Genomic DNA, 23,399 nt, shown 5'->3' with positions numbered 1-23,399 from the left:
CACATCTGCATGGTTTGCTCATAGTTGATGACAGCGTTAGATATTAAATTCCCTCATTCTCACCATTGATTGATTGATTGATTGATTGATTGACATTTTTATTAGGCAAAATAATGTAAAACAACACAGTTACATTTATAATACTTTTGTCTAAATGGTCCGACCAAAAAAGTCCTTGCCGACTTGTTTCCGTTGGGGTCCTTGAATTAATTTCAGAGACATATATAGTAGCAACCAAACAGTTCAAATCAACATAAATTACAGAGAAAAAATACCACTATGTACAAAAAAAAGCAGCATGAAAAAAATATATATATACAAAAAACCTTCTTCCTTGTTGTCCTTGCTTGTTGTCATGGGAAAGTGTAAATTAACTTTCAAATGAGGGCTGCACTCAACAACAGAGTGACATCAATACGTATGTGTTAGTAATACTAATATTTGTAGTTTTGGTGTGTGGGCCTACAGAATGTGCACCTGTACACCAACAGAACCTGGAGCAACTGGACCAGCTAACACAACCTATTGTACACTAATAGCAAAATAAAGTGTGTGCGTTCATGTCACTAAATACACACACACACACACACACTAGACACATGCAAAATATATTCATTTGTAAGTAATTCCTCACTTGACTGCACTACACCCATTTCACCAACAGATGTCATCACGTTGCTTTTAACTCTGCAGTGATCATTTCCATGATGGAAATGGCTTCAGAAAAGGCTATACAAACTCTTTTTGTAGAGAATTCCATAAGGGAAGCATTATTACTAGCCTTAAGAAATGACAACAGAGAAAGCTTAATTTTTCGTTATGTAAACGTACTGCATGTGTCCAGTATCAATGTTGTCGGTTCACTTTTAGGTGAAGTGCATGAATATGTATATGTTGGCTACGATCATATTTCCTAACATAATTAAATCATCTACATTACGCATAGTGAAAAGGCTCTTTAAAAAACTAGATGGGTGGCTCTTAAAAGAGCCGTTTTGGGGTTGTGAAGTGATGGATTACTTTAAGCACGTTCTCCACGGATACGACGGGCCAGCTGGATGTCTTTGGGCATGATGGTCACCCTCTTGGCGTGGATGGCGCACAGATTGGTGTCTTCAAACAGACCGACCAGATAAGCCTCGGCTGACTCCTGGAGAGCCATGACAGCGGAACTCTGGAAGCGCAGGTCGGTCTTAAAGTCCTGGGCGATCTCCCTCACCAGGCGCTGGAAGGGCAGCTTGCGGATCAGCAGCTCGGTAGATTTCTGGTAACGACGGATCTCCCGCAGAGCCACTGTACCGGGACGGTAACGGTGAGGCTTCTTCACTCCACCGGTAGCCGGCGCGCTCTTGCGAGCAGCCTTGGTGGCGAGTTGCTTCCTGGGGGCTTTGCCACCGGTGGATTTACGAGCGGTCTGCTTGGTTCTTGCCATCTTTCTCTCTCTGTCAGTAACGTCAAGGGTTGTGGTGAAATGAGCGCAAACTCCTGCTATTTATTTCAGCGGCTCTGAGACGCCGTCTTTCTCTGATTGGTCTCTGGTCGGGAACCTCCTTGTTTGGGGAGGAACCAGAGTTAGACTGGGAGGAACCGATCACGCCACTAGTACTGATTGGTGGGGAGCTCATACACAGTCAGCCCGCACTCTGTTGTGCTGTTCTGCTCCCCAAGAAGACCGAGAAAGCCGCCAAGAAATAAATCTCCTTGATTCGACAGAACGAACCCCACAAACTTCAAAGGCTCTTTTAAGAGCCACCCACTGTTTCTGTAAAAAAAAAAAAAGAGTTGCTTCTATTTACGCCCGGGCGCCTGTAGCTTTTCGTGGTTGAAAAGAACGTGAACATTTAATAGCTTGCTGTACTTACTGCCAAATGCAAGAGACTCCTACTCCGGCTATACCCCCTGCGTTTTGTGACTTTTAAAACACTGCTGACTTATTCTCCTGTCCACATGTCTTTGCTGCAACAGCAGCAGATAATTATTGTACTGCATCAACACAATTTACGTCTTTCAATAATATTTTAGTGTGCACATCTAGCCCTGAAACATGACTGTCATACCATGACAGTCATGGTGCCGAGTCCCCCTGGTCTAAAGTTGTGTTATATAATATAAAGTGCTTACCACCGAGCTTACCACCGAGCCACGGATGTTACAAGGCGATGCGGACCGCGATGAGTACCCGTATCTCCCGTATTGTTCAATAAAAAGCATTTTAATCCCATCGCCGGCCATTTTCTCTTTTTGTTTTCTAATGTATCAGAGTGCAATACACCTCCCAACCATTAGTGTCGCATGGTTGAAAGTATCGGAGACAATTTGGAGAAAATGGCCGGCGATGGGATTAAAATGCTTTTTATTGAACAATACGGGAGATACGGGTACTCATCGCGGTCCGCATCGCCTTGTAACATCCGTGGCTCGGTGGTAAGCACTTTATATTTGAAATCTGAACGTTTATGTTTATGTGAGAGATGGCAATGTGAAAAAATCGAACACAACTTTAGACCAGGGGGACTCGGCACCATGACGCTTGTATAACCATGGCTATGTGCACATCATACGGCCAGATGAGTGTATGACAGAATATAAGACGGATCTGCGCCCGCAAGTGTCTTTTCCCCACAGTAAACTACCAGCTATCATTGTGTACTGTTTAGCTAGTTTTCTCTGACACTTTTTTGGGACCCTTATTTTTCAGTCTACAATAATGGGAAGGAGAGAAAAGAAAATATTACAAAGGCCGCTTCAGTCGGGCAGTGCAGTAAATAGTCTGGATAGACATGGAAAGGAAAAGCACAAACGGCTATTGAGCCAGTCTTTCTATTGGCCCTTGTTGTCAGTCAACCATAGACGCATGAACACCCCGAGCAGGTCAACATTAAATTGTTATTAAATATGGATCTCCTCTTTGTTGATAATATGGGTGGTCCTTAAAAGGACCTTTGTGTTTAGAGCAGACGATGCAGTTTACTTGGAGCTGGTGTACTTGGTGACAGCCTTGGTGCCCTCGGACACGGCGTGCTTGGCCAGCTCACCGGGAAGCAGCAGGCGGACAGCCGTCTGGATCTCCCTGGATGAGATGGTGCGACGCTTGTTGTAGTTAGCCAGTTTGGAGGCTTCACCGGCGATGCGCTCAAAGATGTCGTTGACGAAGGAGTTCATGATGCCCATGGCCTTAGAAGAGATACCGGTGTCAGGGTGGACCTGCTTCATGACCTTGTAGATGTAGATGGCATAACTCTCCTTCCTGGACTTTCTGCGTTTCTTACCGCCCTTGGCAGAGGTCTTGGTGACGGCTTTCTTGGAGCCCTTCTTGGGCGCTGGCTTGGCGGGTTCAGGCATGGTTCTTTCTCAAATGGATGAAGAAAAGAAGTAACAATCAGCCGGCGTCGCACCCGTATTTAAACCAGGCCAATGCAAATGAGGTGTGCGACTCCCAGCACATGATTGGTGCCACTGCTTATGTGACCCACAGAGGGAGGTGTCTTACACTGTCTTTGTTTCTGCATAATGTTTCCCCGCCTGCAACATCTATTGTTCCCGCTAAAATATAAACTAGGGATAAGGTATAATAAAAAATTAGGGTAAATCTATATTTTAATCTGAATTAATAGTTCTAGTCCACGGCACGCTCCAATTTCAATCTAGTTGTAACACACTTTCTATCGATGCATAATGTATACAGTATAATCTAATCAATCCACTAACTGCAGACTATTGCTACTAATCACAGATGATACTTCTATGACCCATGTCCCTGACCAGTTGTACCACACAAAGCAATCAAAAATTGCATTTGATCATGTTCATTATAGCTGGGATGAGTGGGGTATCTGACTGGAACCGTGTGTAATTTTATTACATGAATTCAGCGAAGCATTTTCAACAGTCCCATATGGTCTAGCGGTTAGGATTCCTGGTTTTCACCCAGGCGGCCCGGGTTCGACTCCCGGTATGGGAACTCAATTTATTCCGAACTGAATCAGGGAATATGTCATGATGCTCTCAAGTAGTGGATGTGAATCCAACTGTTATAGTCCATGTTTATAAGCATAGTAGTAGCACGGTCAAATGAAGTCACTCTCTAGACTACTAGACGATATAGAAAATGCTGGACCAATGGACATTGGTTTCTCCATTTTAATCTTGACTATATGAAGCGTCTTATAACAATTACATTTGTGTTATATTACTTATCCGCCTGGAATGTATTGTGCAGCCTGCAGGAATATTTTCGAATAAGTTCAAGTGAGTTGTACACCCTCAACTTGCACTGTCTTGATAGTTAAAATAATCTGTTATAAAACACAAGTGGCACGTTGCATCATGGCCACATTATTCTACCTTTCCCTGATCCAACCCCGCGCCCCCACTGGCGACTGTGTGAATATCATTGCATACATATACATGGAAACAGACAGGTTATCTTGTCCGTTTTTAAACCTTTAGATTCCGACTGACCCCATTATAACTAACCCTAACGGTGGGAATAATGGGATGTAGGAAGTATGAGTGGACCCCACAATATTTTTCCAAATAGGACCATTCCAAGCTCGAGTTTGCACTACGAGGGTCAGGGTGTACATGTTGAGATATTGTATTAAGACCTTATCACTGGCCATGAACCATTGGCATCTAAACTTTATGAGGCAAACGACCAAGTGTTTGCTAAAACAAGTACTACCTAAAGTGGCTCACGTATCAATTATGGAATGGACTCTATAAAGAAAATGTGGGCGGCTCTTAAAAGAGCCTTTGGGTTGTTGAGTCGAATAAGTGAATTTAACCTCCGAAGCCGTACAGGGTGCGTCCCTGTCTCTTCAGAGCATAGACAACATCCATGGCGGTCACGGTCTTTCTCTTGGCATGCTCGGTGTAGGTAACTGCATCACGGATCACGTTCTCCAGGAAAACCTTGAGGACACCGCGGGTCTCCTCGTAGATCAGACCGGAGATACGCTTGACACCGCCACGGCGAGCCAGACGGCGGATAGCGGGCTTGGTGATGCCCTGGATGTTATCACGAAGCACTTTACGATGACGCTTGGCGCCTCCTTTTCCCAGACCTTTTCCTCCTTTCCCTCTTCCTGACATTTTCGGCTTAGTTGACGATACAAAAGTTAGTGAATGACTTCAAACTGCCAAGCCTTGTGTATTTATCTGTGTTCTGAGGACGTATAGGAAGACAGGCAGCCTGCTCTGCACTGGGCGTTGCCTAAAAAGCTGCTCCTTTATTCTGTGTTCTGCATGACAATGACCTCTCCAACGGTTATTTTGGACATGGTTATAAAGCTGAGCCTTAGTGGAAGCAATTAACTAGTATGTATATCTATGTAATGCCTATTTGCTCTATTTGTATTTGATTACTTATAGGCATTTTAACACAAGAGCCATACTGATGTTATGTTTATATAATTGAAAATCCCAATACATATATTGTTTTAAAAAAAAACTATTCCCACTTATCCGGCAGTATGTATACCATGTCTTTTTAAGAATACCTTTATTATAAATACAAACACTCACAACATTCACATTATCACAGTCACAAAAAACACATCTCCAGACTTCAAGTGAAAAAGATACATAATATACAGTAATACTATACAGTCATAGCATTTACACATATTGCTCATGAGTAGCTGATATGATGTAGTAAAGACAGACTTCTCAGACAAAAACCGTATATCAATAGTACAATTTAGGGGGATTTCTATGCATGTGTGCACACTTGATGTGTAACAGATTAAACAAGTTCCATAGTCCAGTAGAATGCTACTATCGGTATATCTATCTATCTATTTACACTGTTATTTTAAAACAATGGTGAACATGGAATCCATGTTGACTGTGTGCAAAAGTTATATCTGATCATTATATGTTTATATAACATCATATGTTACTGTTTAAACTTTGTGGTGCTGCTATTCGTGTCTCCCTTATAAAATAGAACATTTATTTCAATGGGACAAACATGGATAATCTATTCTAGATGTTCATTTTCACTGGGCTCGAGAATATTTCAAATGCATCATCTGGGGCTGAAATGACTAAATTTTGGATTTGATCCAAGAACGTACATGTCAATCATCAATAGCAAACCCAAAGATTTAAGGGTTAATGCAGTTAGCTAACGGTTATTATTGGGGGGGGGGGGGGGGTCACGTCAAAGCTTCACGCCTTTCCTTAAAAATTGTGAGCTGGGTAGACACAGCTAACTCCAGAACATGTTACAAATGGTTTATGGTCATTATACGTGAAAATGAGGAAATAAAAACTCGTATAAAAAGTTGTGGTTGGCTCTTAAAAGAGCCTTTGGTGGGTAAAGGTGGGATAGGTTTACAACGGTTTACTTCTTCTTGGGAGCTGCCTTCTTTGCTGCCTTGGGTTTGGCAACCTTCTTGGCTGGGGATTTCTTGGCTGCTGCAGGCTTCTTGGCTACTTTCTTGGGGCTCTTGGTGGCTTTCTTCGGGCTTTTAGCTGCTACCTTCTTGGCAGCAGGCTTCTTGGCTTTCTTCGGCGATTTCTTGGCGGCCACAGGCTTCTTTGCTGCCACCTTCTTTGGCTTTTTAGCCACGACGGGTTTCTTGGCAGCCGCGGGCTTCTTTGCTTTGACAGCTTTCTTGACAACGGGCTTCTTCGCCTTAACTGCTACAGCTTTCTTGTTCATCTTGAAAGAGCCAGATGCGCCGGTACCTTTGGTTTGAACCAGAGTGCCTTTTGTTACCAGGCTCTTGACGGCGATCTTGACGCGGGCCTTGTTCTTCTCCACATCGTAGCCGCCGGCAGTCAGAGCTTTCTTCACCGCAGCCAGGGACACGCCGCTCCGTTCTTTGGAGGCGGACACGGCCTTGACTACAAGCTCAGCGACGCTGGGGCCGGCCTTCTTGGGTCGGGGAGCTGCCTTCTTCTTGGCGGCCTTGGCCGGAGCCGGAGCTGGAGCTGGTGCGACTTCTGCCATGATTCAATCAGATTCGGGTAGTAGCTTGCCTTAATGTAAAGTCTCGGTACGGTAGACTAGACTGGTGGTGAGCACAGTGAAGGGGCTGGACTTAAACACAACATGAGAACCATGTAGAGTCAATGCACACACAACCCCTCTTCTCTAGGTGGCTTAATGTGCCACTTGTGTTTTCTCCTCGACAAAAAACAAGATATTATAAACGACTGTGTATATTATGAGATGTAACAAAGGGCACACTGCTAGCACACTTGTGCCCTTTTGTCATGAACATTATCTGAGACGCGAAGAACGCTCTCGTTTTGTATTGATAGGCTCAACACCTCACTCTTCAACGGGCAAAACACAATTCCCCCATCATTTTCCTTCTAAAACAATGTTAAACTATGTTACATTAACACCAATCCTCGTAATCCTCTTAGCAGACATACCCGACGACAGGATAACATAAACTATACTCTTGTTTTATAATCCGTTTAGTTATAAATAGAAGGTTTTCTGACCTTAGTAAACACACTCCAGTTGAAGGCAGCAACTCCCATTGCCAGCTATTGAATGGTGGAAGGCTTTGTTCATTTGTGGACAAATAACTTACTGTGAGTAATACATCTGATATAACATCTGATCAAACTAAAGTAAACAAAATAAAGCTTATCTTATACAATCAACTGTCGCTGTCTGCACTTTGCTTATGGAGACAGACATGCTGGTACACAAGCCAGCACGTACCCTTCACATCTTAAAACTCCATGATGCAATGTATATCCTGCTGCATCCCGTGTTATGATTAATTCATCATTGCGTTCTGTAAGAAAACAGTGGCACTGCCATAGCAAATAATATGTCCATCCCCATATCAATTGGGCCTATACCTTTATAGCAGCATGGGACAGAACTGTTCAGTAAATATATCACAAGTGAACTGTGAAATTATTTTCTTTGGTAAAGCTACCTGGGAGCAAATATGTATTACTTACTGAATTGACACATCGTCTGATTTTGATTGATTGAATACTTTATTAACAGTTTGCAAATAGCACAGTGGTACAATTATACACAAAAAAGCCCTGGTTTCCATTACAACGATATTCAAGACATCATCAACACTATAGCAATAAACGTATATGCCCAGTAAACAGTTTAGGGGGGGGGGGGGGTCGTTTCTGGTGTTGGGCTTAGATTGCTTTTCTAGGACCAGTTGCTATTAATTCTGCTCTTTTTTATTTAACTTCAAATGCAGACTTGGAAAAAGCCATTCGGCTTATTTCACAACAGATTAGGGCCTACTCACAACAAAGAGTGTGTGTCTTAATATTTTTACTTTTGCAATTCCATATCCAAATATTGTTAATGGTTCCTTACATTCTGGTGTTCTTTCCATTTTGCTGCATTTTAACACCCTTACCAGATCAATCTGCAGTCTACACAATACATGAAAGATGGTTCTACAAACAACTATTTGCTTGATCATGTTCAACCCAGATTTGGCACAAACAAGGGAATGAACTCTTTCTCATGCTATTCAACAAAAATGTCGAATGCCCTACCCAAAGGAGTAAAGGAGTGTAAAACCCTACTCACTTTAAAAACTGCCCTAAAGAATCACCTTCAGGAGGCTGCAATTCCAAATTGGCCCCTGTCAAGTCTTAACCTCCCCCCCCCCCCCCTCCTAAAACTGTCTATTGTACATATTTCTTGTTTTTCATACCAGTAACCTGTAAACTGACTGTATGACGTTCTGCATAGTAGTGTATATTTGTATGTCTTCTTAAATGTCATCATGATTTGAGTGCACAGGGAACTCATTTTAAATAAGCCAAGTGCTTTTTATGAGCGATCCAGTTTAGAGGACCTTGTATTGTGAATTGTACTTCCATGTACTTTTACCATGTCTTTCTAAATAAAGTATTCAATCAATCAAATGTAACGGGATAATGCATGTGTGACGGGATCGAAATCCTCAAGGATTATTTTCATTTTTAGTGAATAAATAACAGTGTGAAATTCACACTGTTATTTATTCACTAAAAATGAAAACTGTGAATGCAGTGTTTTCTACTGTTGCAGACAAAATGTCCATGGCAGTTGGGGAATGCGTCATGCCCCAGCCCCACCTGTTCATGCAATGACCGTTAGCAGATTACCCGACTCCGGTTGTACCCGTGTGTCTGTGTCCCTTTAATGCAGTATACAGTTGTCATAACCCCATTATAACTCAATTGAGCATGTTATATACTCATTGAAAACCCACACATCCATGGTCCTGGTGACTGATTTGATTCACTATCTGTCTATCTATATATTTTTTTATTTTATATCTATCTATCTATCTATATATATTTGTATTTATTTATTTTTTAATTGAAAAACAAAAACGTGGCCCTCTCACGCATTAGGATAGAGGTCACCAGAACCAGGGGAAATAATGTTATTTGGAGGGCTCTATACTCCTTTAACAATCATTTGTTTTATTTTGTGTTTATCAAGGACTAGAGATGGTGAGGAGAGAACCCCATCATTAATCAAATAGCCCAGTAGAGCAGACCATTATGGGAATTGCATTACAATTTCCCTTATAAGTAATTTTAAAGGGAAAAACACTAATGGCCCCTAAAATAGGATGAACTTATACACTAAAGTTGATTTACCCTGCTATAATTAGTCATACCGGTTTGGCTAACGGTTTAAATAAGTGGAAATCTTTTACAGAAAAAAGTGGGTGGCTCTTAAAAGAGCCGTTTTGGGGTAGTGACAATATCAGATAAGTTTAAGCACGTTCTCCACGGATACGGCGGGCCAGCTGGATGTCTTTGGGCATGATGGTCACCCTCTTTGCGTGGATGGCGCACAGGTTGGTGTCCTCAAACAGACCGACCAGATAAGCCTCGGCTGACTCCTGGAGAGCCATGACGGCGGAGCTCTGGAAGCGCAGATCGGTCTTGAAGTCCTGGGCGATCTCCCTCACCAGGCGCTGGAAGGGCAGCTTGCGGATCAGCAGCTCGGTAGATTTCTGGTAACGACGGATCTCTCTCAGAGCCACTGTACCGGGACGGTAACGGTGAGGCTTCTTCACTCCACCAGTTGCCGGTGCGCTCTTGCGAGCAGCCTTGGTGGCGAGCTGCTTCCTTGGGGCTTTGCCGCCGGTGGACTTACGTGCGGTCTGCTTGGTTCTTGCCATCTCTCTCTCTCTCTCTCTGTCTGATTCTGTAGAGTCAGAAATTGTGATGTCTCGAGCGCAAACTCTTGCTCTTTATCTCACCGGCTCTGAGACGCCGTCTTTCTCTGATTGGTCTCTGGTCAGGAACCTCCTTGTTTGGGGAGGAACCACAGTTTAGACTGGGAGGAACCGATCAAGGCACGAGTCTAGTACTGATTGGTGGGGCCCTCATACACAGTCAGCCCGCGCTCTCATTCATGCCATGGTCAGGAACCTCCTTCTCTGGGAGGAAACGTTCACGCCACTAGTAGTGATTGGAGGGGCGTTCATACACACTCACCCCGCGCTCTCACTCATATTCATGATTGGTGGGGCGCCCACAGACAGCACTGAGTTGAAGATATAAATTGTTTCGTGTTCCTCGACTCCAGCACATTTCTTCGTAGTCTAACTCAAGAAATAAAGTTGAAAAATGTCAGGACGAGGCAAAACCGGAGGAAAATCCAGGGCGAAGGCCAAGACCCGCTCATCTCGTGCTGGGCTCCAGTTCCCCGTCGGTCGTGTTCACAGGCTGCTGCGCAAAGGCAACTACGCCCAGCGTGTCGGTGCCGGCGCCCCGGTCTATCTGGCGGCTGTCCTCGAGTACCTGACCGCTGAGATCCTGGAGTTGGCTGGAAACGCCGCCCGTGACAACAAGAAGTCTCGCATCATCCCCCGTCATCTCCAGCTGGCCGTCCGCAATGACGAGGAGCTCAACAGACTGCTGGGTGGAGTGACCATCGCTCAGGGCGGTGTGCTGCCCAACATCCAGGCTGTCCTGCTCCCCAAGAAGACCGAGAAAGCCGCCAAGAAATAAATCTACTTCATTCGACTTAATAAACCCCACAAAGGCTCTTTTAAGAGCCACCCACTGTTTCAACATAATGAGTCAAATCCCTTGATTGCATCAGAATTTATACATTTATACAATTTGTAAGGGGAACTATGTCTCTTTAATATTGACAAGACGAGATGCATGTTTACTGCCCCCCCCTTCAACCTAATTGTATTTAATCAAGTGTCGACGGTATCAAAGCACGATGTGAACTTCAGATTGTCTTCCAACCGAAGTAAAGTACAGAATTTTACATGGACAGCAAAGAATATACATCAACTCGTAATCAGGTTGCATAATGTCTACACTACGCAATCGACGTGTCAGATTTTATGGCGCTCTGTGGGCCATTTCACTTAATGATGTTAACTTTGGGTTTTAATAAAATATTATGTATTTTCTGCTAGTGTAGTGGAGCTGCTGTAACATAGCTAATACTAAATAGTTGCCAGCAGACTTCAAAAGCATTGTTGCAGGCCTATGACACACAAATAATACACATTTCTATTGGAGTGACAAAATAATGACGCGAGGACAAATGTTAGATGCTCAAGTAATAACTAGATATTTGATAACTAAGTCATCCAATTCACAATATATATATTGATGGTCCCATGACTCTTCTCAGCCAAAACGTTTAAATGTGTTCATACAAACATTACGAAGGACCCTGCCTATTCAGAGCAACCATTAATTTATTATGTATTAAATAATCCTCTACATCTGATTGAATAATGCTTCTTATTCCGTTTTGCTGCCATTTATTTATATAGCCAAAATTACTTTTCCTAGGATATTAATTCTGCACGGTGTAGATCACACGTTGGTGGTCACTTTATAGCTTAACCACGAGGCACTGCTTCACAGATGCCAGGTTTCATGCGTTCCTAGCTACTCAATGGTCATTTATTCACCATGTCGTCTGATTGTCACAAAACAATATCTGATGAATGACAATCGTCAACTGAACAAAGCGGTTTGGCGGGCAGGCGCTGTGTTTGGGCATTTGGACACTCTTCCTTGAAAATATGGGTGGTCCTTAAAAGGACCGTTGTTTTCATAGCAGACTGACAATTTACTTGGAGCTGGTGTACTTGGTCACAGCCTTGGTGCCCTCAGACACTGCGTGCTTGGCCAGCTCACCGGGGAGCAGCAAGCGGACGGCGGTCTGGATCTCCCTGGATGTGATGGTGCGTTTCTTGTTGTAGTGACCCAGACGAGAGGCTTCACCGGCGATGCGCTCAAAGATGTCGTTGACAAAGGAGTTCATGATGCCCATGGCCTTGGAGGAGATACCGGTGTCAGGGTGGACCTGCTTCATAACCTTGTAAATGTAGATGGCATAGCTCTCCTTCCTGGACTTTCTGCGCTTCTTGCCGCCCTTAGCAGCGGATTTGGTGACGGCTTTCTTGGAGCCCTTCTTGGGCGCTGGCTTAGCAACTTCTGGCATTTTGAAAATACTCGACGACTAGTGACCAAGAATGAATTTACGTCGAGATATCGCACCAGTATTTATACAGAGCCATGCAAATCTAGTGTGTGACTCCCAGCATAGGATTGGCTGGTCTTGCCACAAAGAGGGTGGTGTCTTTGCTTCTGCATAATGTTTTCCCGCTCGTATACTCTATTGTCCCTGTAACATTTTGAGGGATGTATAATGTATTGCAAAAGTCATTTGGTTATTGTTATGTTTCTGCTTTGATCTTCAAACTATATACAATGTCATGCTTACTACTGTTGCTGTTTATGACACCCACATTTCCTCATGGGGATCAATAAAGGTCTACAATAGCCTATTGTAGACCTTCAATAAAGGTCTACAATAGCCTATATCTATCTGTCTATTCATTGAGACAATGGAAACATTCCCAATAATGTGGAGGCTGGTGTGCACTCTGTTTTGGCGCCCAGATTTCCCTAGTGCCCAGAATGTTTTGGTATAACACACTAATACACTTTTTATTGTCAAGAAATTACTAACAGCAAAACAAATATTAAATGATGACAGAACAATGGTTCTCTGAAAGTGGGGTCCGGGAAGGGGTCCCCTAGCCAAATTAGTTGAATAGCACCAACATCACTGTGTTTGAAAACAGCTGATCGACAAGCTCATGAGAGATTGTCAAATCTTTATTTAATGTGAAAATGTTGGTATATTTTATCGAAACATTTTAGTAACATGCAACTTGTATGTGGGTGTGATATAGAATTATTGATCTGAACCTTTTCAGGTTGATGTTCTCAAGTTGGTACCTAGCTCTTCAGGCTGATTGATATGAATTAGTTAATTAATTATCTTCTTCTATGCTTAGAAAGCCAAAATAGAGAACCTGGTACACTGGCAGCATGGTGTGTTGTTTGTATTATTCATATATCATAGCAACATTGTGTATTAAGAATTGGGGGGTTAATGATACAATGGGGTTGGCAAGAAGTTTCTTACATTTTGTAGTCACGTTGGTTTGTAGCTATTGGAAAAGACGTGTGCACCATTTTTGCACAGAATATGCCAGAAAATGTCAAAATGAGAAATATAGAATATTGCATCTACTTTAAGTGAATGAAGGTGTTTTCTTACACGTCTAAGTTATTACACTGCAATAGAGGCTTAAATTGTATTCCTTGTTTCCTTATTCCACAGTGTTCCTGTATATTGTCATATTCCTATGACAAATACAGATTACAACACTTGATAATGTAGTAGTCAAATTCTACTCTCTAAAAGAGCACTTACAGTTATTACTACTCGTTTTCTATGATGTTTTTGCATAGTATTGTATATTTGCAGACCTTGTATTGAACTGTACTTGCCTGTGCTTTTTCTTTGCAAACTGCTAATAAAGTATTCAATCAATCAAAAATGGTGAAGAAAGTGACACTGTCATTAAGGTCAATTACCATTTTAATGGTTTTAGAAAATTGCTTTATTGAATTTCACCGGTCAATTAATCAGGATAAAAATGTAAGTAGCCTACTTTTGAATGTTTTCTTATGCCAATAAAAGCTCATTTGAATTGGATGATGTGCTTGTGCGAGAGAAAGAGTGGGGGTGATAGGGAGAATGGCTTGCCACTAGATACAGTGCAGAGGATCAGCCAATAGGCTATATGAGACATCCCACTGAGCATTTTTCGGGCTATTAGACGTTTAAATGACGTCTAAACGTCACCTAGCCGTCTAGGCTAAATCCGGTTTATGAGTGGTCTAGAATTGAAAGTTTTTTCAACGTCTAAACCTAGCCTAGACGTTATTTCAACGTCGTTTGGACGGTTAGATATAAATATATAACCGTTCAAATGACGTTGAAAGAACGTCTAGGCTTAGCCTAGACGTCGAAAAAACTTTCATTTTTAGACCACTCATAAACCGGATTTAGCCTAGACGTTATTTAGACGTCTAATAGACGCTCAGTGGGTTAAACCCTATTATAGACTATGAACGTTGTTTAGACGTCATGTAAACGTCTATTTAATAAGGATATTAATATACTTATAATTAAATCATTTGTTTAAATAACATCTAAACAACTTGTAGGCAATATACACCTTTAAGATCTATCAAATTATTCACACGAAACCTATATTAATGCATTTAAATGCCTCAATTTTAATGCAGATCCAGGTTCTCTACAAAAACTACCTGATGGACCAAATTTTACCTGTTTTGCTTACCTTGGTAGTGGTGTAGTCCCATGATGTTCTGATAATTTGTTAACATTATGTTGTTATCTTTCTGGATCTTTTAAATAGGTTGCAGTGTGACACTAATGTCATGCTACTCTTTATTGTACCACTGGATAAAATCATGTTTCTTAATGTTAACATTGATCTACTCTGAACATAAATATCCTTCAACTGTAATTTCAATCACAATACATATTTCAACAAAAAAACATACCAAAGCTTGTACAATCGTTCTTTAATTTCTGCGCCTCTTAATGCTTTAAGCCATTAAGACCTGTCATGTTAGATTTTAAACACTTTAACACAGGGGTCTTCAACGTTTTCAGGCCAAGGACCCGACTAGAGATGAAGCAGGGACCCCCATATCTATAACATTGTGTTGTAGATTCATCTTTTTTTCCCCCTCTACACCAAACCTCTTTGCCAAAAATAGCAGATCTACAAGCTCACAACGCCTCGCAGCGCAAGGCGTTGTGAGCTTGTAGATCTGCTATTTTTGGCTAAAGCTCTCCTCAGAAAAAGGATGCTAGGGTTCAAGTGGTTAATGTAAAAAATATATCACACAAAGATTTGGCGGACCCCCTGTAGTAACTCTGAGGACCCCCTAGGGATCCCGGACCCTCTGTTGAAGACCTCTGCTTTAACACATCTTATACTTGAGCTATTCAAAAATAGCAGATCTACAAGCTCATAGCACGGCACTCGGCGCTAGTCGATCTGCTATATTTTTGTTTTAACAATCTTGAACATTTTTGCAAATCTTTGAATGTATGTTTTTACGTCAAATCTTTGCTTTGCCTAGACTTGAGTTATAAATGTATATATATATTTATTCAAAGATTTACACTTTTTTTTTTAATCTTCAAAAAATAGAAGATCTACAAGCTCTTAGCGCGGCACCGAGTTCCGCGCTATGAGCTTGTAAATCAGCTATTTTTTGAATAGCCAAAGAAATCTTAAGTGACACGGATGCGTTCCCTGTCTTTGCGTTAAACAACAAGAAAAGACAAGTTTTAACAAAATGTTTTGACCAAATAATAACATTGGATTTGCTTCAAGGCGTGGCCCTCTTCTTCTTGTATCCCTCTCCACCACTTCTACCAGGCGCCTGCTTGAAGTGGTCAGAGATGGCAGCGCTGACCGGGTTCTCCATTGTCTCTCTGAATGTCTTCTGAATGGCTTCTGCAGTCAAAACAATGACAAATAACTCTCAGACTGACAGTAGACATTACAGAGGTTATCTAGTATATGTCAGTCACACGTGTACAACGTGAATAAGCAATCAACAAATAACTAGCACTGACAAAGTTATTTTTACCATTGATGACAGATAGAAGGCAGTGCTTTTGAAAGCTCTCTCCTGCTGTCCATGCAAGTAGAAAGGACTCATCAGGCCATTGGTGAAAAGTCTGAAACAAAAAGAAAACGTGAAGCTAAATTGCAAAAAGAAAAACGGCACACTCTGCCAACCTGCAATGAAGACAATTATGTTGATATGAAACAGAAATAATACACTAACACAGTGGAAAGTGATAAATAATACTTCCATTCTTACTTTTCTCCGACATGGGAAACTGAAATAAACAAACCATGTGACAGTCTGCCTGTGATTTAGAATGTGAGGCTATACTTTGGCTGGTGCAGATCTTAATAAACAACATTACTTGTTTTCAAGTTCAACATCATTATCTCTCCCCAATTAAACTTTTGCCAGAGTAAGATGACTTCCAAACTTTATCAAAATGTACCTTTTGGAATCCTGTGACTTTCTCCTGGGAGTTCTGATAAGATTTCCTGTTGGTGAAAGACAAGGTAATTAGGCTACATGTCATACTTGCAACATCACCATTGAGGATTACTGTTATAGTCAATTGAAAGGTGGAGTAGAGTCCAGACATTTTCTTGGCCCAGATTACGGCTTCAATGTTGGGGGAGAGAAAACCCCCATTGAAACCCATTTTGCTCACTGCTACAGTCAATTGAAAGTTACCTTGTGTATTTCTGGATCTGATTTGGACCGGTGTGTAGCTTCAATGTTCTGCTGGGTGTGAAAACACATTGAAATTACACCTTCTTACACCATCAAGTCATGTATGATATATGCTGTGCTTTATCCACATTTTCATTGTGGAGTCCTAGTTTGTTCTGTTCAGGAGTAAGGCCCCCACAGTAGATGTACTGTTGTTGAAATACATAATATATTTTAATACATTTTTATTTTAATCTTCCGGCTAAACGTTCTGTTACACTAATTTTTTCTAGAGGACCTAAAGCATAGTAGTAGTAGTCCCAACGATAATACAGGCGGGTAAACAAACAAACAAAAACTGTCAAAATGTATTTAAAATGTTAATCATTCATGTGCAGTCACCTTGTGCAGTTCTTCCTCTTTTACGGCTGACCGGAGTTTTGTCAAGATCTACAGCAGAAAACGAAATGAAGGAATTAGAAAACTCTTAAGGTTTTGTTTTGACATTAATACTGATACAGGCTGTAATTTCCATCTACAATATATATATATTTAACATTGGGCTTAAATCAATTAACATAGCATTTAAATTTACCTGGTGTTGAGGTGTGTAGAGGGGCTGTCAAACCTGTCTTAGCTATGGGCACTGGGCAGTGATTCACCTGGGGAGGATAATTAGGCCAGATGTATATTATTGTAATGAACGAATATGACAATACTCCCAAAATAAAAAGGACAAAATAACAAACAAATCTAACAGCACAGCTCCCACCAGCATGGGGTTATCTATAGCTTTAAGCCAGTCATCAGTCACCTGTATCAAAGCAGTATAAGTAGAGTGACCAGCTCTATAGGCATGTTGAGAATATGTTGCAAGCTTGTTTGAAACAAAACAAGCTTGAATTTGTGAATGCACCAACTTGTCCATGATTTTGCTCAAAACAGGTAAAATACTTATAGTTCTAGGTATAACCTAGACCTATAGGAATAACCTTAGCCTCCTTCCACATCTTTGGACATAGACCAACATCAAAACATCTATTAATAATATGACAGATAGGAGATGCTATATTCTCAGCACTTTAACACCCATATTATCTAGACCTTACTATCATAAGGAAGAGAGCAGAGTAACTGCTCCACAAATAGTTGCAAGGAGTTGCAGTCATTGTCGTGGAATAGCCAGATAGATAGATAAAATGTGACAAAAGTCAGCAGTTTGCCACTTTTAGACATCACCTAGATTGAGAGCTGTAAATAAATGTAAATAGGCTACTGATTGATTTAAACAATATATTCAACACATGGCCCAACTCAAGGAAAGGTTAATAATGTTGTCTTACTAGTGGTGAGAAATAGCTAGATACATTGTTTTTAAGGCCAGTTACATGTAAAACTCACGATTTTTTTTTTACCTGTGGTGTTTCATCTGATAGCACCATTCTTATTGTTGTTCTTTGTCGGTTTTACTGGTACAGGTCGTTCAAAAAAAATAAAGAAAAAATAATACATTAATCAAACATTCCACAAGGTTCTGTAAAGTCTTAACTCCAGATTAAACATTACACATATAAACGATTATTTTATTGTTAAAGTATTAAAATTTGTATTTAAACTCAAGTGATTGTACTTCGTTACGGTCCACCAGTAAAAAAACATTGAATTGTGTTTGGGCAGAAGCTAGCTGGTAGCTAGTTGGCTAATGCTAACTAGTACATGACCAACTAACTATGTCAACACAAATAAACATCTCCTTCAAATAATGTATCCTTTAGCACTCACCTATGCAGTGTACTGAGTTCAGAATTAATGTTTTTTGCAATTCTGTTCTTTATAGTCTCTTCTGTTCAGTTTTCCGCTTGCCTTAAGAACGCGTTGTTGACTTCCGTGTTGTTATGAAACCTCTCCAGGGGTTGCCACGTCTTGTGAGACCGCTAAGCAAAACCAATGTTGCCAAGTCTCGTGAAAGAAACAAGCAAAACGACCTCCAAACCCAATCTGCGGTTTACTGTAGAAAGTCTAGTGATGCGAGGTTAGCAGTTTACTGCTTGGCTTTCACTCGTTCTTCTGTATTTTATATTAGCCTATCACCATTAGTGCAAACTGCCTTTATTTGTTATATTTATACATATTTAAAAAATATATTTGCATATTATCACCATTATGCAAACTGCATTATTTCACTGTAATAGTATTTCTAAACATATTAGCATCCTAATATGTACGTTTTAAAAAACATGACTAAAAAATAAAATTAATTTAATGATTTAAATATGGTCTAAATCTAAACGTTGATATATAGTTTTGATTTAAACGTCTAGATCAAGGCTAAATCTAAACTATACTGTACATTGATCAATAGTGACAATAGTGAGATATAATAATTTCTGAACCTAATGTTAGCACCCTAAAATAAAGATTTTCAAACAACATGAATAAAAAATAAAAGTTTAGAAATGGTCTACATTTGAACGTTGATATATAGTTTTGATATAAACGTCTAGATCAAGGCTAAATCTAAACTATACTGTATATTGATCAATGGCTATTCAATTTATTTTTGTCCAATATTTGGAGATCAGTTATACAACTTACAGTTGTTTTTTTTAATCAATATTTATGGAATAATTGTTTAAATTCAATCGGCTAGATTTGGTCTAGATATAGACCGAATCTAGACCATCTAATTTAGGTCTACAAAAAAACCGAACGTCTAAAAAACGACTATGGCTCACTGGGATAGTTCCTTACAACCATAAAAATACAGGTATACAAGATAACAGTTAGGCCCTTCTAAAGTGCGCAAACACTACCCGGTTCTGGAGTAGAGTAAACTAATATAATAATAATAAGATAAAATAAAGACGATTTGTGAAAAGTGAAATATCCCTTTAAATGTAGTATATCCCTATGAGTAAATCACATACTATTTTTTTTAAATCTCAGCGGCTCTAAGACGCCGTCTTTCTCTGATTGGTCTCTGGTCATGAACCTCCTTCTCTGGGAGGAACCGTTCACGCCACTAGTAGTGATTGGAGGGGAGCTCATCCACACTCACCCTGCGCTGTCTATGATTGGTGGGGCGCACACAGCCAGTACTGAGTTCAGTGAGTTGAATATATAAAGGGTTTCGTGTTTCTAGACGTTAGCACATTTCTCCGTAGTCTAACTCAAGAAATATATCCAAAAAATGTCAGGACGAGGGAAGACCGGAGGAAAGTCCAGGGCAAAGGCCAAGACCCGCTCATCTCGTGCCGGGCTCCAGTTCCCCGTGGGTCGTGTTCACAGGCTGCTGCGTAAAGGAAACTATGCTCAGCGTGTCGGTGCCGGCGCCCCAGTCTATCTGGCGGCTGTCCTAGAGTACCTGACCGCTGAGATCCTGGAGTTGGCTGGAAACGCTGCCCGTGACAACAAGAAGTCTCGCATCATCCCCCGTCACCTCCAGCTGGCCGTCCGCAACGACGAGGAGCTCAACAGACTGCTGGGTGGAGTGACCATCGCTCAGGGCGGTGTGCTGCCCAACATCCAGGCTGTCCTGCTCCCCAAGAAGACCGAGAAACCCGCCAAGAAATAAATCTCCTTCATTCGATAGAAAAAAACCCACAAAGGCTCTTTTAAGAGCCACCCACTAGTTCTATATAAAGAGTTCCGTAATACCCCTTATGTCCACACTTCTTGGCTACAACAGCAGTAAATAATTGAATTGCATTGTACAACATGCATGAAAAAGCTGACAACTTTGTCATATCAGTCAATTACATTTCAGCGTATACAACGTACTCCCATGCATCATATCATGCTTATGAGGACAGATCATTCGCTATACGTGTGTATGACATGTATATTCAAATGTAATACAGTATAATATTTAGGCTATACTATGTAGGCCCACTCATTAATACAATACTGTTAGCGTGTGTAGACCTAATTAAACATCACATCGATGCTTTTGAGTTTGACAATCGTATCAATTTTGGGTGTTCTTTGGTGCGCTGTGTACTTTTAAAGGTATATACATTCAATTGTCTTAACCATGCATTTGAAAGTGTTTTTATATACCATGATGTGATTTGCAAGAGCATTTATTCCTTCTATCATTTGTTTAACGCCACGAATAACTCATTTATATGCACTTCATACATCTTGGTTATGGGCATTGTGGTATGCGAACCATACATCTGGATCGTGTCCCCCGTAATTATCACATGGCTCATCATCTGATTATAACCAGAACCATTATGAAGTTTCACATCTAACTATCTATACACTGACAGTTCTCACTGCATATATTGAACAAAAGGAACGTTCTTTAAATGAAGTTGTGGGCGGCTCTTAAAAGAGCCTTTGTGGGGGAAATGGGGTGTTGTGTGAATGTTTACTTCTTTTTAGCGGCTGTCTTCTTGGGTTTTGCCGCCTTGGGCTTTGCCGCCTTCTTTGCTGGTGATTTCTTGGCGGCAACGGGTTTCTTCACCTTCTTGGGACTCTTTGTGGCCTTCTTGGGGCTCTTGGCTGCTGGTTTCTTAGCCGCAGGCTTCTTTGCCTTCTTGGGGGATTTCTTAGCGGCTACGGTCTTCTTGGCTGCTGCCTTCTTGGGGGATTTCTTTGCCGCGGCGGGTTTCTTGGCTGCCGCCTTCTTGGGTTTGACTTCCTTCTTAGCGGGTTTCTTTGCCTTCTCTTCAGCCTTCTTGTTGAGCTTGAAGGATCCAGCAGCACCGGTACCCTTGGTCTGAAGCAGGGTGCCCTTTGCTACCAGTTTCTTCACAGCGGTCTTGACACGGATGTTATTCTTCTCCACGTCGTAGCCGCCGGCAGTTAGAGCCTTCTTGAGTGCGGCCAGAGACACGCCGCTCCTCTCCTTGGAAGCACTCACAGCCTTGACAATGAGTTCCTGGACGCTGGGAACGACTTTCTTGGGTTTGGCGGCGGCCTTCTTCTTGGCAGCTTTGGCCGGGGAGGCTACAGCTGGAGCTGGGGCGACTTCTGCCATTCTTTTCTGGTCCGTATTTCAGATGCACTGAACTAAAGTCTGAGTAGAGTAGACTGGTAGTGATAGAGGAGGAGGGGGTGGAACTTAAAGGACATTTGAGAACCATGTAGACTCAACCCACTAGGTCAGTGCTCTGTGCTGCAGAATACTGGGACACTTGTGTTTTCTCCACAACTAAAACCAAATAAAATAAAGACGGAGAAATATATTGAAGTCAAATAGCAAATGGAGCAGATAGCAGACACGTTTCACTTCATAATAAAATCATGTGGAGTGCTGATTACTCCTGCGTTTTGTTTGGAGACGTTTAAAACCTCCACTATGCACCATTACAAGGAGAGTAGTTTGCCAGCTTTCTTCTGTCATTTGTCTTTTTAAATGGTTTTAACATAAGATACCCAGTTCCCTATTTGCTGCAGAGCAAGCCGAGATGTCTGGCTTTTGAATACAAATAAAACAGGTCGTCTGTGGCAAAGTGTTTTGTTTTAAATGTCAAACTTCCCAGTGTCGGCAAACACAGTGCTGCTGTTGGCCTGCCCTGTGGCATGGATAGGCCTACTTATGAGTGGACAGGTCATTTATCTGGCTCTGCTAAGCTCTTGTTTTGTGAATAGATTATAAGAAACCTGACACGTTTCAGTTCATTTCACACAAATATTTATCATGTATATTTATTCAAGGATGGCCAGTTCAGAGCAAACACCACTTTTCAATTTTTAAAAAATATTTGTCTTTTATTAAGGTGATTGGCTTTTCATAGTGCTGGTACAGAATATTTCATACTATACAGTAACAGCACACCTTAAGTTTTTTGTACGTAAATGATTTACACAAATACATATAATAATAATAACAATTATTTAAAATAACACATGATAAACACTCCGACCATAGTAAGGAACCTATGAGCAGATAAGACACCAAACATAGGACAAAACAAATAAGCTCCACTTTTCTAATGGTGCCATTACAAAGCATAATGACATGGAGCACAGCAGAGGGAAATAAACACCCCATAATAAATACAATTGTGTGTCAGCATGAAGTTAAAAAATTACTGGCAAAATGACTGCTGTGAAAGGAGTCTGTCTGCTAGTAGCTACTAGCTCTAAACATGTATACTTACTAGATACTAAACGTTTGACAGCTAGATTGTTTTGAATGGAAATTGATGTAAGTAAAAATAAATGTCATCATCCCATCAACTCTGTATTATGTTTGTCTGTATGCCTATCCAATAGAATGCTGAGTAAATTGACACCAACATCATTTGTGTATTACGCCGGCATCAAGATAAATTGAGTCAGGGGGGAGCGATACTGGTAAAAAAAATACATAACTAAATTAATCAAGCACTTTCTACAGCACTCTGACAAGTGTGTTAGCCTAAGAACCTACAGCACAAATAAGTATATTCTCAGTAGTACATTTTTCATGCATGGTCATTTCATCTTATAACGCACCTACTATAATACCACTACATAATAGTTCATATTGCAGTATGTAGAAAAACTATTTTTTGAAAAGGTGTGTTTAGAGCAGACTATGCAGTATTACTTGGGAGCTGGTGTACTTGGGTCACAGCCTTGGTGCCCTCAGACACGGCGTGCTTGGCCAGCTCACCGGGGAGCAGCAGGGGGACGGCGGTCTGAATCTCCCTGGATGAGATGGTGCGACGCTTTTTGTGGCAGTCTAAAGTGACGGCTTTCTTGGAGCCCTTCTTAGGCGCTGGCTTGGCAACTTCAGGCATTTTAATGATATTCGTAAA

At 41.2% G+C, this 23,399-nt stretch overlaps 8 protein-coding genes and 1 long non-coding RNA gene across 10 annotated transcripts; 2 read left to right on the top strand and 7 right to left on the bottom strand.

Annotated features, from left to right (window-relative positions):
- Positions 1-775: 775 nt before the first annotated feature.
- On the bottom strand, positions 776-1,432 carry LOC308092980 (histone H3.2; the record flags this gene model as incomplete). The annotated part of the gene is made up of 1 exon (XM_080439165.1): positions 776-1,432. The coding sequence occupies one exon, from the start codon at positions 1,430-1,432 to the stop codon at positions 1,022-1,024; it is 411 nt and encodes a 136-aa protein (XP_080295291.1). The 3' UTR covers positions 776-1,021.
- A 1,493-nt stretch (positions 1,433-2,925) lies between these two features.
- Positions 2,926-3,345, bottom strand: LOC308092994 (histone H2B-like). The gene has a single exon (XM_080439179.1). The coding sequence runs from the start codon at positions 3,340-3,342 to the stop codon at positions 2,968-2,970; it is 375 nt and encodes a 124-aa protein (XP_080295305.1). The 5' UTR covers positions 3,343-3,345; the 3' UTR covers positions 2,926-2,967.
- Positions 3,346-4,782: 1,437 nt separating this feature from the next.
- Positions 4,783-5,094, bottom strand: LOC308093002 (histone H4; the record flags this gene model as incomplete). The annotated part of the gene is made up of 1 exon (XM_080439187.1): positions 4,783-5,094. One exon carries the CDS (start codon positions 5,092-5,094, stop codon positions 4,783-4,785), a length of 312 nt encoding a protein of 103 aa, XP_080295313.1.
- A 1,255-nt stretch (positions 5,095-6,349) lies between these two features.
- LOC308093356 (uncharacterized protein) lies at positions 6,350-21,631 on the bottom strand (the record flags this gene model as incomplete). The annotated part of the gene is made up of 4 exons (XM_080439691.1): positions 6,350-6,964; positions 10,687-10,878; positions 20,009-20,144; positions 21,024-21,631. The coding sequence occupies 4 exons, from the start codon at positions 21,629-21,631 to the stop codon at positions 6,350-6,352; spliced, it is 1,551 nt and encodes a 516-aa protein (XP_080295817.1).
- On the bottom strand, positions 9,661-10,139 carry LOC308092976 (histone H3.2; the record flags this gene model as incomplete). Its single annotated transcript, XM_080439161.1, has 1 exon — positions 9,661-10,139. One exon carries the CDS (start codon positions 10,137-10,139, stop codon positions 9,729-9,731), a length of 411 nt encoding a protein of 136 aa, XP_080295287.1. The 3' UTR covers positions 9,661-9,728.
- On the top strand, positions 10,591-10,974 carry LOC308092987 (histone H2A-like; the record flags this gene model as incomplete). The annotated part of the gene is made up of 1 exon (XM_080439172.1): positions 10,591-10,974. One exon carries the CDS (start codon positions 10,591-10,593, stop codon positions 10,972-10,974), a length of 384 nt encoding a protein of 127 aa, XP_080295298.1.
- On the bottom strand, positions 12,068-12,442 carry LOC308092995 (histone H2B-like; the record flags this gene model as incomplete). Its single annotated transcript, XM_080439180.1, has 1 exon — positions 12,068-12,442. One exon carries the CDS (start codon positions 12,440-12,442, stop codon positions 12,068-12,070), a length of 375 nt encoding a protein of 124 aa, XP_080295306.1.
- LOC308093008 lies at positions 15,321-17,096 on the bottom strand. Of its 2 annotated transcripts, XR_013933829.1 has the most exons (5): positions 17,047-17,096; positions 16,666-16,713; positions 16,424-16,469; positions 15,994-16,084; positions 15,321-15,857 (listed from the first exon to the last, which is right to left on the bottom strand). It is a non-coding gene; the product is annotated as an uncharacterized lncRNA (long non-coding RNA). The 2 variants fall into 2 exon arrangements; XR_013933830.1 differs by lacking the exon at positions 17,047-17,096 and having other exon boundaries at positions 16,666-16,909.
- LOC308092986 (histone H2A-like) lies at positions 19,835-20,218 on the top strand (the record flags this gene model as incomplete). Its single annotated transcript, XM_080439171.1, has 1 exon — positions 19,835-20,218. The coding sequence occupies one exon, from the start codon at positions 19,835-19,837 to the stop codon at positions 20,216-20,218; it is 384 nt and encodes a 127-aa protein (XP_080295297.1).
- Positions 21,632-23,399: the final 1,768 nt, after the last annotated feature.

Source organism: Gymnoscopelus braueri (genome assembly GCF_963280865.1).
Source record: "Gymnoscopelus braueri genome assembly, chromosome: 10".
Lineage (NCBI taxonomy): Eukaryota > Metazoa > Chordata > Actinopteri > Myctophiformes > Myctophidae > Gymnoscopelus > Gymnoscopelus braueri.
The sequence above is the reverse complement of the archived record's forward strand: the minus strand, read 5'-3'. Positions and strand labels throughout refer to the sequence as shown.

Bases quoted from the DNA above. Each gene is read 5' to 3' on its own strand.
- LOC308092994 (XM_080439179.1), bottom strand. From the start codon at position 3,342: ATGCCTGAACCCGCCAAGCCAGCGCCCAAGAAGGGCTCCAAGAAAGCC.